General features: G+C 38.3%; 1 protein-coding gene across 3 annotated transcripts in view; it reads right to left on the minus strand.

Moving 5' to 3' along the window:
* Positions 1 to 14,057, minus strand: part of LOC109857854 (nephrin) — a 300,812-nt gene that overhangs the window by 17,270 nt on the left and 269,485 nt on the right. For all 3 annotated transcript variants that reach the window (XM_020434605.1, XM_020434606.1, XM_020434607.1), the window contains exons 4-6: positions 3,711 to 3,899; positions 1,310 to 1,489; positions 513 to 803 (exon numbers count right to left, since the gene is read on the minus strand). In XM_020434605.1, the coding sequence (XP_020290194.1) occupies positions 513 to 803; positions 1,310 to 1,489; positions 3,711 to 3,899 (660 nt within the window). The remainder of the gene's footprint in view (positions 1 to 512; positions 804 to 1,309; positions 1,490 to 3,710; positions 3,900 to 14,057) is intronic.

Below are 14,057 nucleotides of genomic sequence, written 5' to 3' on the forward strand. Positions count from 1 at the left end.
TATATATATATATATCGGATCCGTGTATCAATTAGATTAATCTTTAAAAAATATCGATCTAATATAGCAAATAAAGTCTGAAAAACAATACTGAGCGCAGATTAAATTGAAATATTTCATGTTATTTGATCCGGAATTATAATGGAGAGTAATAACATGCAATTATATATTAAAAGGAAAGCGATGTGCGCGCGCGGTGCGTTCCTTCCGGTATTATTCGATTCAGATGAAAATATATATATATATATATATATACACACACATATATATATATATATATATATATATATATATATATAAAAGAGACAATAATAACGTATAATTACACGAAAGATTAAATATAATATCCGAAGATAAAGACGAACGGAGCGGAGAAGGATGAAGGGGAGGAGATTTCTCAGAACGCGTTTCACGAAATGCAATTTGCAGCGTTTTATCGCGCTATATACCGTTCACGCTACCGCGCGCGCGCGCGCGCGCGCAATTACAGACGCGTTTCGTCGCACACTTACAGAGCACGGTGAGATCGACATGCGCCTTCATGGGCTGCACGCTCATGATGTTGAAGACCTCGCATCTGTAGCGGGCCTTTTCGTCTTCCGCGCGCACTTTGAACGAGAGCACGCTCTCGCTAAAGCTGTTTTGAATCCGAGTAGTCGTCTGTATCTTCTTGTCGTTCTTGTACCAGATAATTTCCGCCGGTGGATTTCCGCCCCGCGATCGACAGGAGAGCTCCAAGTACTGATCGCGCTGCACGGTCTCGCCCTCGGTGTAACCCTCTATGTAAGGTGAACCGGGTGGATCTGCGGGATCATCAATTCTCGCCATTACGCGAATGCGTTTAATGAAATTTTGTTTCAAGGCGCGTCCGAATAATCGAAACTGCAATAGTCGCTCTCGAATAACTCAAAGAATATGAAAGCAAAAATTATGCAATGTACATAAAAAAAATCTATAAAAAAAAAAGGATTTTTCTTGACAAATATGGATGGAACTGTAAAAATTTGTATTAATTTTTTTTCTGAGTAAAAAGAAAAAATCAATAAATTAAGAGGAAATCTATTTTTATTTAAACGATATTTAACAGACTGCAAAAATTAAGGATTAATGACGACTTCGTTCTTTCGGTAGTTTCGTTATAGCCCGGGTTGTGTAATTTCACAACCTGTTACTCTTTTTGACGCATATCGATGTATATCGGGCGTATGCTGACGTACACCGCAACGTAAAAAAAAAAAAAAACACGATCACGCGAGCGCGCGCACGTTTTTTTTTTTGCGACGCACGTGTCAATGTCAGTCGCACTTACAGTAAACGGAAAGGTGAACGGTGGCCCGCATGGGTCTGTCTATGGGTATCGCCGGGTGGCTGGCCTCGCAGGTGTAATCCATCCCATTATCGTCCGCCGTAGGCGTGATGGTAATGGAACCGTGAGTGTCGTACTTGAGCAATTCCCTCGACGTTTCTCCGGGCTTGATCGTCTCCTTGTCTGCAACATTGTCCGCGCAAATTGCGAAATAAATACCACCTGCCGCCTGCTTTTACTTTATAGCCGTGAAATTGACACACGGGGTTTTTGTTCTGATTATTATATGCTATACGCGCGTATTATTTTAGGGTAAAATAGATGAGAGCGTAAATTGCGCTTTAACAAGCTGTTATTCGAACTATCAAGGTTTGCCGAAATATTGCGCGGCAACGTTTATAAACATGCTGTGTCTCTCGCATTCCTTTTTTTTTTTGCTTATTAGTTTATTTTATATCGCGTGTATCGTTTTGTGTAGCAAAATAGTCGCATCGCAGTGAAATATGTTTCGAAATAAATGTTTATATAAGAAAACTTATAAATTGAATATAATACGATTCTTGATCCAACGACATTTTAATCACGTTTGGTTATTTGCATTCGAAAAATATACAAGGTGTCGAATTGGAGAGACTCGCGAGAGACGGCTGAATTATTTATAGATGTAACGTAACGCGCGCGCACAACCGAGAATATATACATATATAATTCACATTCAAGTCGAAATCATCACGACGGGATAAACATACACGCGTATATTATTTGCAACGCGCGTGCTCCTTTTTAAATCTTCACTAAAAGCTCCGGACAAGCTTTTACGCGAAAGCGTGGTGTTTGAGCTCTTTATTTCGTGCGTGTGGCGGTGACACACAGTTTTCGGAGACGCGCCGCAGATACAAATGCTTTCGTCTATCAACGGTGACGTGGTCTGACCGAATGCGTAACGGACGGAGAAAGATTGTCGTTGGAGTAACGAGCGAGAGAGAGAGAGAGAGAGAGAAAGAGAGAGAGAGAGAGCAGGATGCAAGCTTTATTACAAAGGAAATGACGACAGTCGCATTTCACTTTTGCGTTCTACGCTGTTTACAGCTTTACCGTGAACAAAGTTATAAAACTACACAACTGTTTATTTTAAACAACATATAAAAATAGTCTTTAAAATTTTACTGAAGAAATACGCAATAAAAAACTAATTAATGGTAATTAACTTTTTTGATATTAATTTTCCTCCTTCGTTATCCATTAAACGATTAATATTTTATAAACAATTTCTGCGTCTGTTGAATATTCATTTGCTCATTTCCCGTGAATAGCATGGGATTTCTTTTTCTTATGCATCATACTTCGCGAAAACTTTTCTTATCTGCTCGACTTCCGCGCGAGCTTCTCCGCATCCGCAGAAATTCGATCGTGTGTTTATTTTATGAACACCCCGTGCATAGCGAGCGCACACACCTTTTCATTTCGGGTCGCGCTATTTATCGGAGTTCTTATCGGGGGATATATATATATATATACATATATATTTTAACTCCACGTCGTGTGGCGGTATAAACGGACCGGCCGATGCAATCGTTTGATGTCTCGTCGAGCTGTCTCCGGCCGAATGTAAAAACGCAAGCGGTGGCGCGAGCGAGAGACAGGAACGTCAATTTCGGTAGTTGGAGCGCGGCCAGAGTTGTGTGTCATGGGATCGATCGAAGATGCTCTTGGCAACTGGAAGCCGTGCTGGAACGAGGGTGAAAGAGAGAGAGAGAGAGAGGGGGGGGGGAGAGAGAGAGAGAGAGAGAGAGAGAGAGATAAAGATAGAGAAAGAGAGAGGGACAGAAGGCGTCTCGACGTCACTCCAATCTTTTTCCCACTTCCATAAACGCGGTAAGCACCCGAGCAGTTTTCCACAAAGTGCGAGATTATTTATTCGTTTCTGAACACCGTGTACAATATCGGACGGATTATTCGCTAGTCTTATATATTACGTGTCTAACTGACAATTAGCGAAGGTTTGAAAAATTGGAAAAACGTCGGTTTTTGAACATTCAAAACATATTAAAGATTCTTTCACCTTTTCTAAACCAAAAAAAAAAAAAACAAAAAAAAACAGGTAAGCAATATTTTCTTTTTTCCGAAAATAATTTGTTTTTAAATAAAAATATACTTTTTTAATAAAAAAAATGTTTTAAGCGTGTTATCGAAATTTATTGGTTATATGTCTGTTTTCTTGAAATTCGATTAGATCAACAATGCCGAAGTTATTAGATCAGAAATGCGCTTCATCACATACACACACATCCTGACGGCGCGCTCGTTTAATCCCTGTTACGTAATAACCATGATATATTCATTCGCGCGCGAGATTATCGTAATCGAATATCAACGCGCGTAACAGGATACCATAGCTACTTACCACCCTGGATGGAGATTGCGGTGATACTGGTGTCGCCACCTTTGATCTGCACGTTTCCGCGGTACCAAATGATCGAAGCGGCCGGTTTGGCCGACCTAACGATGCATTCTAAGCGCCGAGATTCGCCCACTTTCACCACGATCACTTTGTTGTTCGGGTGGCTGCTGATTTCTACTTTTCGCGGAGGCGCTGAAAAAAAATTACGCAAAAAAACCGTTAAAAAATATTTATGACACTTTTAAAATTAGCTTACTACGTAAATTAATTTAATTAAAGGGAGATTTTGTGTTGATGGTTTTTTGTTTTCGCCGTATAGTTTTTAATCACTTAATGACCAAAGTAATTCCTTTTGATTCGATATATATACGGGGTGTCCCAGAATTGGTGTGACATCTCTCGTAGGCAGATAGAAGGAGTAAAACTGGAGTCGAAAAGTCCTGAACATCCATTTTTTTCTATTATTTATAATAAAGGAGTAATTGTTGAGTAAATCAGGCCAATCAGCGCCGATCTTTAGCCACGCGCCTGGTGTGGGCGAGCGGCTCCGCGCGGTTCACCGACGTGCGCCTGGCTAAAGATCGGCGCTGATTGGCCTGATTTACTCAACAATTACTCCTTTATTATAAATAATGGATGTTCAGGACTTTTCGACTCCAGTTTTACTCCTTCTACCTGCCTACGAGAGATGTCACACCAATTTTGGGACACCCTGTATATACATATATATATATAACTTATATATTATATAACTTATATATTATATAACTTATATACTTATATATACTTATATATACTTATATATTATATAACTTATACATTATATATACATATATATATATATATATATATATAATATATAAGTTGTACATAATCCAAGAGATCCAGCGAGAGTAACCCGCACGCTAATATTCTAATTGCGATATAGATTTTCCTTTAATGAAAATGTGCCAAACATCATCGCCGTCGTTATAATCTTTCGTCTTTATAATCTTTTTAATATTCGATATTAAACATCTCAATAACCGAATTCTTAAATTAAGACTCTACTTAAAAATTCACTGCAAGGGTTAATCAAGGAATAAGATCTTCCTACATATCTATTAGCGTATCTCGAACTTTGTCTCACGGAAAAGTGTATTTTCATTAGGACTCGATCGCGCGAAAAAAAAAAAAAACGCTCGCGGCGTTTTACGCACGTATATACTAATCATTTTGATCGAATAGCGTCTTAAATCATTGATTCTCTGATAGAGATGATCCCTCTCCCGTGATTTCGTCTCTTTACGATCTGACGGAGTCGTGAAAAAACACCGGCGATCACATCAGTCAGACGCGGTGATGTTCGGTTAAAATATGCCACACATGGGCGGTTTCAAAAATACACTTAAGCCGTTAAATCATCGTTCCGCGTAAATCGTACACACAGATAGATTTTCGGACAGTGCGTGATAAACGACGCAATCTGCTGATTTCGAACGATCCGGGCGTTTGCGTTTCTGTTTTATAACGAGTTATCTGTCTTTCTCTCTTTCTCTCTCTCTCTCTCTCTCTCTCTCTCTCTCGTATGTGTCTCCCAATTTCTCTCCACACTCACGAGTTAATTTAATGTCAGAATAGTGTGCGCGCGATTTATCGCCGGATTCTATTAAACACATACAGAAAGCCGTGAATCGTTCATTCGGCGCAATATAATTATACACGAGGTGTGGCTCTTTGCGTAAGTGCGTGCAGCTCGCGCTTAACTGCATCGAATTGCTCCCACTTAGATGCAATCACGCGGAGAAGCGTATATTCCTCTCTCCGGAGTGCATTCCGTCGAAATAAGGAGATTACGAGGACGATAGCATGACGCTACTAAAAAAAAAAAAAATAACAGAATGTTTTTCTTCGATGATCCAAGTTGAGTGAAGAAAAAAAGTCTCTCTGGAATGCATTTAATAATAATAATATCTCCGGAAATATTAATTTATGCAATATATATTTTCTGTATCTATAAAAGTATACAAAATGGAAACGAGATGATTGTGGCAAAAATTATTACTTGTATATATTTTATATAATTGCGTAATATTTCTTTAACAAGATTATTTGATGGAATGACCTTTCGAAACAATGGAAAGTGAAAAGCGAAGAGATTCATTAACGCAATGGAGCCATTAATTGCAATTTAATGATTATAGTCTATTGACCTCTATTTTCATCGTGGACAATGCAGTTTTTTTTTTGTTTTTTTTTTGTTTTTCGATTTATTGCAAATCTATTACAAATTGAAAAGCTGCCACTGAAACATGTTGTTGACGGCTACTTGTGCGCATCCATTCAACCTTCCCTCGCATTCGGATCGGTCGACGTGGTGTATCAATTCGCTATTCAATCATTGAATGCGAAGTGTGTTTTTCATGTAAAATAACTTGTACAAATAAATAAAATCTGCATTATGAAAGTGCCGTTATTTTGCAGGAAAATTGTCGCGTTTGCCGTTAATAACGTGCTATTCAGCACAATATGGATGTTACATATACATATATATATATATATATATATATATATATACATTACATAGGCGTTGAAAAAGTTTAAAATTTTAATATTATGCACGTGATTGTGAAAAATTTTTTACGTATACGTTTAATTGAAGAACTTTAGTAGGTAAAAATTAATGAAGCAATTTAATCGACGAAAATTTGATTTTTTTTTTTTTGGGCAAAAGAATTTAATTTCGAGACACCGGCATAAATTTAATCAGGAGTTGACAGAAGTTTAATTAGTTAAAAAAAATTGACGAGAGGAAGAGATCGCGACGGAGAATACACGTGTGTATATGTTACACATGCATGTTTCGCGCTTTGCGCGGTATGAAAAATGTTTCGCTTCTGCTGGGAGATGGCAGGAATGCTCCTCGCTTCTCTTTTAGAAAAATTCGCTCGAGCGACACAATTGTCGTTTGTGTATAAAAGGAAGAGGCCCTCGATCGGGAGACCAAATACATTTACGCGCGAACGGTTCCATTTTTACGGTACGCTTCGCGTAAGAGACACTTTATACATATATACGTCGACGACAACGTCGACGACAACGACGACGACGAAGAGGAGGAAAAGGGCCGCTGATGCTGGTTATCCGGGGCCGCGCCACTGTCTGCCTCTACGAGTTTATATTGGCAGTCGCTCGGAAATCCTCCGGGAGATGCACGCGCCGAGGAGAGAAGCTAACCTACAACACCGCCGAGCTATCCGGAAGCTACTTCGTCACCGCGAAGCCCCGATATAGCGGCATCGCAGTCGACGCAGTTGCCGATCGGGCGCGCTCTACGGTCGGGACCCATTACCGGTCCGAGATAAATTTTCCCACTTCGATATCCCCCTGGGCGCATTCGTGAGGGTCGCGTTCGTCTTCGGACCGTATAGAGCCCGTGTTCCGCTACGATGCACCGGCGGCGTCGATATAAAGCACGCGGTGAATGCACCCACAGAGACAAACGCAATAGGTAATGGTCGTTACGCGTGCGTTTCCTGACGGCGGTAACTGGCGAGCATTGTCACAGCAGTTGCTTTTCTCTCTCTCCCTCTTTCTCTCTCTCTTTCTCTCCCTCTTTCTGTACCTTATTCGTTGCCGAGAGAAATTGCTCTCGATGCCGTTTTCAACACTTAAACGCGATACGTGGTATTGTGGTCTTTGTGTTTTTGATACGCGAGTATATCGGAACTCTTGGTCTTGGGATTCTCTTGAAACTCAGCCATTGAGTAAAAATAATTTTGTAATCAAAATTTGTTTTATTCCCGTACATACTACATATGTTATAAATTAAGTTCCAATAAAAAAAATCTAAAGAGATTTTAATTATCTTACATAAAGTATTTAAATGTTTTAAACAAAATTTTTGATTTCTTCCATTTATTTGTTTATACATTATAAAAATGATAAAAAATTGCTTTTATTTATTTTTTATTTATTTTTTTTTTAATTGAAATTTTATTTTTTAAAAATATTTTTGTAAAAACAAATATTGGAAATATCTGTTATTACATCATAAAATGCGCCGCATAACTATTGAATACTTTGAAGCTAAGCTCTGTGATAAATTTTGTGCGTTGAGAGTTTAAACGCAAGTTTTCATATATATATTCAATATTGCGTATCTCTCTTGCCATTTAAACCTAAAATAGCGGAAGCTTCGGGCCGAGAATATAGAGAAGAGGCAATTACTGTTGATACGCGGAATAAAATGTTATTACTGTAATAGAGGGAACCGAATTAAATTCAAATTAGAGTGTGTGAGAATGCGATAGTTAACATATTCTAACGCGCATATAAACCGGTCCTGGGAAATCTGCGTCGCTATACTTGCGCGCGCAACGTAAATACTAATTTTTCCGACGCGGAACCTTATCTCGCACGTCGTCGACTTTAATAAAAAAAAAAAAAAAAGAAAAACCTCGTAACGAACCGCCGCTCGTCATTTTATGGCGTAAAAGAAAATGAAACACTTACCGATAATTTAATGAGACGCGATGCGATAATTCATCAGCATAGGATAAAATTTATGAGAGACACACCTTTGATCACAGCGAATCACGATCATCCGTTAAAAGATCACTCCTGTGCAGATATTGCTGCGGATATCCGGAAGCAATTTCTCAATTATGTCATTAATTAAATGATCTCCCAGATAGATATTCGATATTCTAATGTTCCAAAGCAGAAAAAAAAAAAACAAAAAAAACAAAAACGCACTTCACAAGTGTAATTAGATCGCGTGAATTATAATCGATGTGGTTGTGCAAATGTGATCGAGCTCTGGAAAGTTTTATGTGAAAAAACGCAAAGCTTGAACCCCAGCGCGTTTATTTATGTATTTTGTCAATAATATTACCGGCAATGGTGAATTTGCTTTACGCGACACAATACAACCGTTATGTCCTATGGTAATTCCGTGCGGCAACCGCACAAATGGAAAAATTGCATTGTCAACCGCTTTACCCCCTCCCCTCCCCCCCCCAACCCCGATGTTGATTTACCTTTTTTTTTGTTATAAAAATTGTGATTATAAAATTACAGTGTGAACCAAATCGAATATGTGCAAAGTGCAAGCGAAGTTTTTAATAAAAAGTTAAACAATTGCGCGCGTGTGTCTGAAAATATCAAATATGGATTTCCGAAACAATTCGATTCCGGAAATGTTAGTATATTTTATATACGCAGGAATAAATGTAAACATTTTTCAATTTTTATATGATGATACTTTTTAAACATTGACATACGTATATATATATCTTTTCTTCTTTGTAAACTAAATATATAAATATATAGAACAAACTAGTTTTTATGCGTTAATAAAATTATTCCGAGTGAAACTATATACTCGTCGCGTAATAACAACCTGTTTGAATCGCTTAAAATAAACGTATAAAATATTAATAATAATATCAGAGAACAATGCGCGGTGTAATAAAATTGAAACGCCAAACGGATTTCGCGCAAATTGCAGAGGCAATTAGAGACGCAGAGTCTTCAGATAACAACGTTGGTAACAAGACGAAGAAATAACGGGACAATAACGTCAATTATTCGTTAAATGCTTATTTAGGCACCGGACGCGCGGGTCTCTCTCTCGTTTCTGTGCATCTTGTCATCTCTTTCATTCGCACCTTTTATTCTCTCGGTCTCGTCGCAGAACGGCGCGTCCCTTTGGTTCTTATGTTCTTTCGAAAAATATCGTAGTTGCGCGTTTCAGAGCACGAAAGTCGAAGGATTGTTCTAATTACACGCGAAGGGCGGGGAAAAGAGAGAGAGAGAGGAGAGAGAGAACGGATTATACAACCGGGAATATTTTACGAGATCTCTCGGGCAAGCGAATGAGCGCGCGACTCGAGGAATTTATCCTCGCCTTTATGCACGAACGCATCCCTTCACGTAAGTGGATTCGACCGGGATTTATAGACTAATGATCGTTACAGTTTCCGATTGCGCGCGTTTGCACGCCGTAATCGGACCGCGTGGCCCGGCTCGGTCGATCTTTCGAAGAGAGAGCGAGAGAGAGAGAGAGAGAGAGAGTGCACAGGAGATTATACTCCGAAACTTCCTAATCTCGACAGACCGCCGTCCGATTTCGCTATAAATTGCGAATTCGGCGAGACTGTGCAAATCGCGCGCGCGCGCGCGCGATTTTCCGCGGTTACGTAGTTGCGCGCAAACACACGGTGGTTTTTTGAAGATAGTAATAAATCTATTCTACATTTTTTTTCTCTTCGCACAGATCTTTCTGTTGTGAAAAAGAAGAAGAAAATATTAAAAAAAAAAAAAAAAAACTCATTATCGCACATGGTGTTTGCGTGACAACTCGCCAAATTATCCAAATCATTTGTGGCATCGCTGACTTCGCTGCTGCTCGAAAATTTCCTTTCACCGCCAGCCAGTTTTTTTTTTTTTTTTCAGATTCGGAAATAAATAGAAATTGCATTATACATGTGTCTGGCAATAATTGAAATTCGTAAATTTTGCAACAGCGATTGCAACAGTTTTGAAGTGTGAAAAATCACCGAGCGTTTATTTAGACGAGCTGTGCTCACTGACGCGCAATAAGCCAGCGTTTAAACTTCTAGAAAGAGATAAAAACTAATCGACAACAGTCAATGTGGACTATTGCCGCTATATCTATGCGTCGTTTCGGATACTTATCTCTTGCCCTACCATGTACAGATACTCGCTTAGTTCGATCTTACGCGAAAATATCGTATTACGATTTATGCGTAGGTGCTTCGTTTTACAGTCATTAGTTTTCGAGTTAATGGGCGGCGCACCGTGCTAACACCGTGTGCGCGCTTATTTCTCACGACTAATCGATACTCGATGACAGGATGTGCGCATCGGTGCTATTCAGTGCGGATGCAATCTGTCTTTTGTTGTGCGTTGTACGTCTTCTCAATAGAGCGCGCGCAATAGTTTATCCGTCGGTGAATTAGAAAATAAATTAGAATTAACATGTGTTTAATATCCCCTGGTAATATTAATTTTATAAATATAAAAAGCGTTGATAATGGCTGTTTGAAGCAATCACGGATATTGGTGTGTGTGTGTGTGTGTGTGTGTGTGTAGTTGTGGTATTACCCGAGTCGAAATTTAGCGTCTACATTGAACCTCAATTTTTGAAAAAAGGAAATGTCGGACGTATAGCAGCGTCAAAGTAGCATCTACTTTTTTTCTTACTCCTACTTTGAGCCTATCAGAGCCTGCAATGCGCAGTCTGATCTGAGAATTGAACCCTACTTTAAAACTTTGGCAAGAAAAAAGGAAATTTTGGACGTATAGCAGCGTCAAAGTAGGATCTACTTTCTCTCTTACTCCTACATAAAAAAAGAGGAATTGAGGTTCAATGTAGACGCTAAATTTCGACTCGGGTTGTTGCTTTGTAAAGTGGTGGTCAAGTTTTGTTCCTACATCACGAACTTTTAGTTCGACATTCATGCGATGACCATTACTACATTGTTTAATTATATTGAAAAGGAACCTAATCCGAAGGTCGAAAACGTTTTATACGACTTTGTTTCAATAAATTGATACCACAACTACACACACACACACACACCAACATCCGTGTTTGCTTCAAACAGCCATTATCAACGCTTTTATATTTAAAAAATCTTGAAGCTCTGCCTACATTATTACTTATTAATTACATACATATTGCGTTGACAAATGAAGACCATAGGAGAAAAAAAAACTTGATAAATCATATTTTCGTAATTTTAAAAGAGATCGATTTTGTCAAAGTTTGATCGAAGTTTTTTAATCAAAGTTTGAAACGTATATATATTTCTGTGTTACGTTGTTTAAAAAAAAAATGCTTATATCTCGGAATACTATCGGTGGTCTCGCGGTCTGAGTGCGGGATCTGCCAGTATAGGAGAAGGTCCCGAGTTCTCGAATCCACACCTTCGGATTTTTCCGGGCTTGGTATTTCTCAGTCAAAGTTATCGACTGAAATGCAAACTGAATCGGGTATCTAACCAAAATAAATAATCCTCCAGTTTGGAGAGGAGGTCGGGCGCTAGGTTAACAACCTTGCTCTTCGTAAAACTTGTATTGTTGCGAGTCTGGAAGATAAGCATCGAAACAATATGCGCTACCATGGTGGTTTCGGAGCTCATCTAAAAATCATAAGTACATTCTTGGACTCTACAATTGAGAGGAAGGCTGTGGATCCACTTAGGGCTGTTGTGGTGCCATTGACGATGATCTCGGAATCTATCAAGAATTTCTCTCTCTCTCTCTCTCTCTCTCTCTCTCTCGTTTTGGATAATTAAAATAATCTATTTTAACTACAAATTAATGTCAAAAACAGACAATCGAAAAAAATTGACTTATCAAGTTCTTCTTCTGTAATCTTCAAATATAATTTTACTTGATAATAACGAGATTTACCCGAGTCGAAATTTAGCGTTTACATTGAACCTCAATTTTTGAAAAAAGGAAATTTCGGACGTATAGCAGCGTCAAAGTAGCATCTACTTTTTTTCTTACTCCTACTTTGAGCCTATCAGAGCCTATTTTGAGCCTATCAGAGCCTGCGATGCGCAGTCTGATCTGAGAATTGAACCCTACTTTAAAACTTTAGCAGGAAAAAAGGAAATTTCGGACGTATAGCAGCGTCAAAGTAGAATCTACTTTCTCTCTTACTCCTACTTTGAGCCTATCGGAGCCTATTTTGAGCCTATCAGAGCCTGCAATGCGCAGTCTGATCTGAGAATTGAACTCTACTTTAGCAGGAAAAAAAGAAATTTCGGACGTATAGCAGCGTCAAAGTAGGATCTACTTTCTCTCTTACTCCTACATAAAAAAAGAAAAATTGAGGTTCAATGTAGACGCTAAATTTCGACTCGGGTAGGCTCTTTTAGTTAACAAACTCCGAAAAGTTTTGAAAGGTGCCTAGGAGCCTTGTTAATTGCGTAATAAATATATGTATATATTTAATTATACTTGTTAATTATACTCTTATGTATGTATTCAATTATACTCGTGTAAATTTTTACACGCGAGTTTGAAACAAAATTTCAATTTCTAAATTCATATAGAATGCTATACTTGCTTCACGTATATGAGATATCTCGGTTTTTCTTCAATTTTAATTAATTTTAAAATATTGCAAAAAAAAAAAAAACACCTCGGCTAAGAGTCGAACCTAAAATCTCCGGCTTACCGTCGCTTTCCCAATTCGGCCACCAAGAGACACTTGAAAAATCACACGTAAAGTATAATTAACATCAAGCGTAAGGCTCCTAGGACCTTTCAAAACTTTTCATAATTTTACTTGTATATAGAATTTCTCTGAGAAAAGACGAGAAAAGCTAAAGAGAAACGCAGAATGAGTAATTTTCAATTTCGTTGTGCTAATTCGCTCATGACAGATTATTAAAAAAGTCACGCAGATATTTTTTTTTTAATGTGAAAACAAAATAATTGCATTGTAAAAATTTAACATTCTCAAACGAAATTTGTATAAATTTCATTTGAATGAGCAAACGGGAACACAATACAGATACATCGTATTGTTACTAAATCAGTCAAAAGACAGAACCGGGAAAAAAGTTTAAAGTCTAAAGTTTCGCGGAAGAAAATCTCGTGCCATTATCGGTGCTGCTTGTTTTCATACAAGCAGAAAATGGAGACCGGTACAATGACGCGAGCATCATATATTTTTATATCGGATGAAATACACGAATCCACCGCGGTACGTCGGTATGTCGCTTTCTTTTCCCTTTATTAAAATAAACAACCCCCGACTGTGCAAACTTCAAATATGATATACAGTGTAATATCAGATGGAACATGCTTCATTATTAAATTAAATTTAAAATTGCACAGTTTTAAGCTAAAAATAACAATTAAACTTTTATGTTTTAATTCGGTGAAACTTTGTTCGAAATTTTCTCAAATGGAATTTATTCCATTTCATTTTTTTTTTTTTGTTCTATGCTTTAAAATTTTTTTAAATTACACTTTGCGCGCGCGCTTTCCTACTATCTACAAAAAAAAAAAAAAAAGCGTGTTGTTTTCATTTCAGACGAAGTCTAATGAATTTGAAGGACTTTCGATGAAACGCTCTTGTAACGAGTCCTTACTTACCGTGTTATCCGCGTGGTGTTCGCGTGGCGCCTATAAAGAAGCATCGCTGTTTGTTTCGCGATAAATCGCGCCTGCACTTAGTGGCAATTGGATTCTAAGTCGCGTGGATGCGGGCAACCTGACCGATAAAGCTCTCTTTTAAAGCGAAATTGAACGGGTGGCGGCGAGTTTATCGGTCCCCAGTAGCTGTGCTGAAGAACGACGGGTCCTTTCGACGAGATTTTT

This window comes from Pseudomyrmex gracilis, unplaced genomic scaffold (genome assembly GCF_002006095.1).
Source record: "Pseudomyrmex gracilis isolate BER0280 unplaced genomic scaffold, ASM200609v1 scaffold_176, whole genome shotgun sequence".
Taxonomy (NCBI): Eukaryota; Metazoa; Arthropoda; class Insecta; order Hymenoptera; family Formicidae; genus Pseudomyrmex; species Pseudomyrmex gracilis.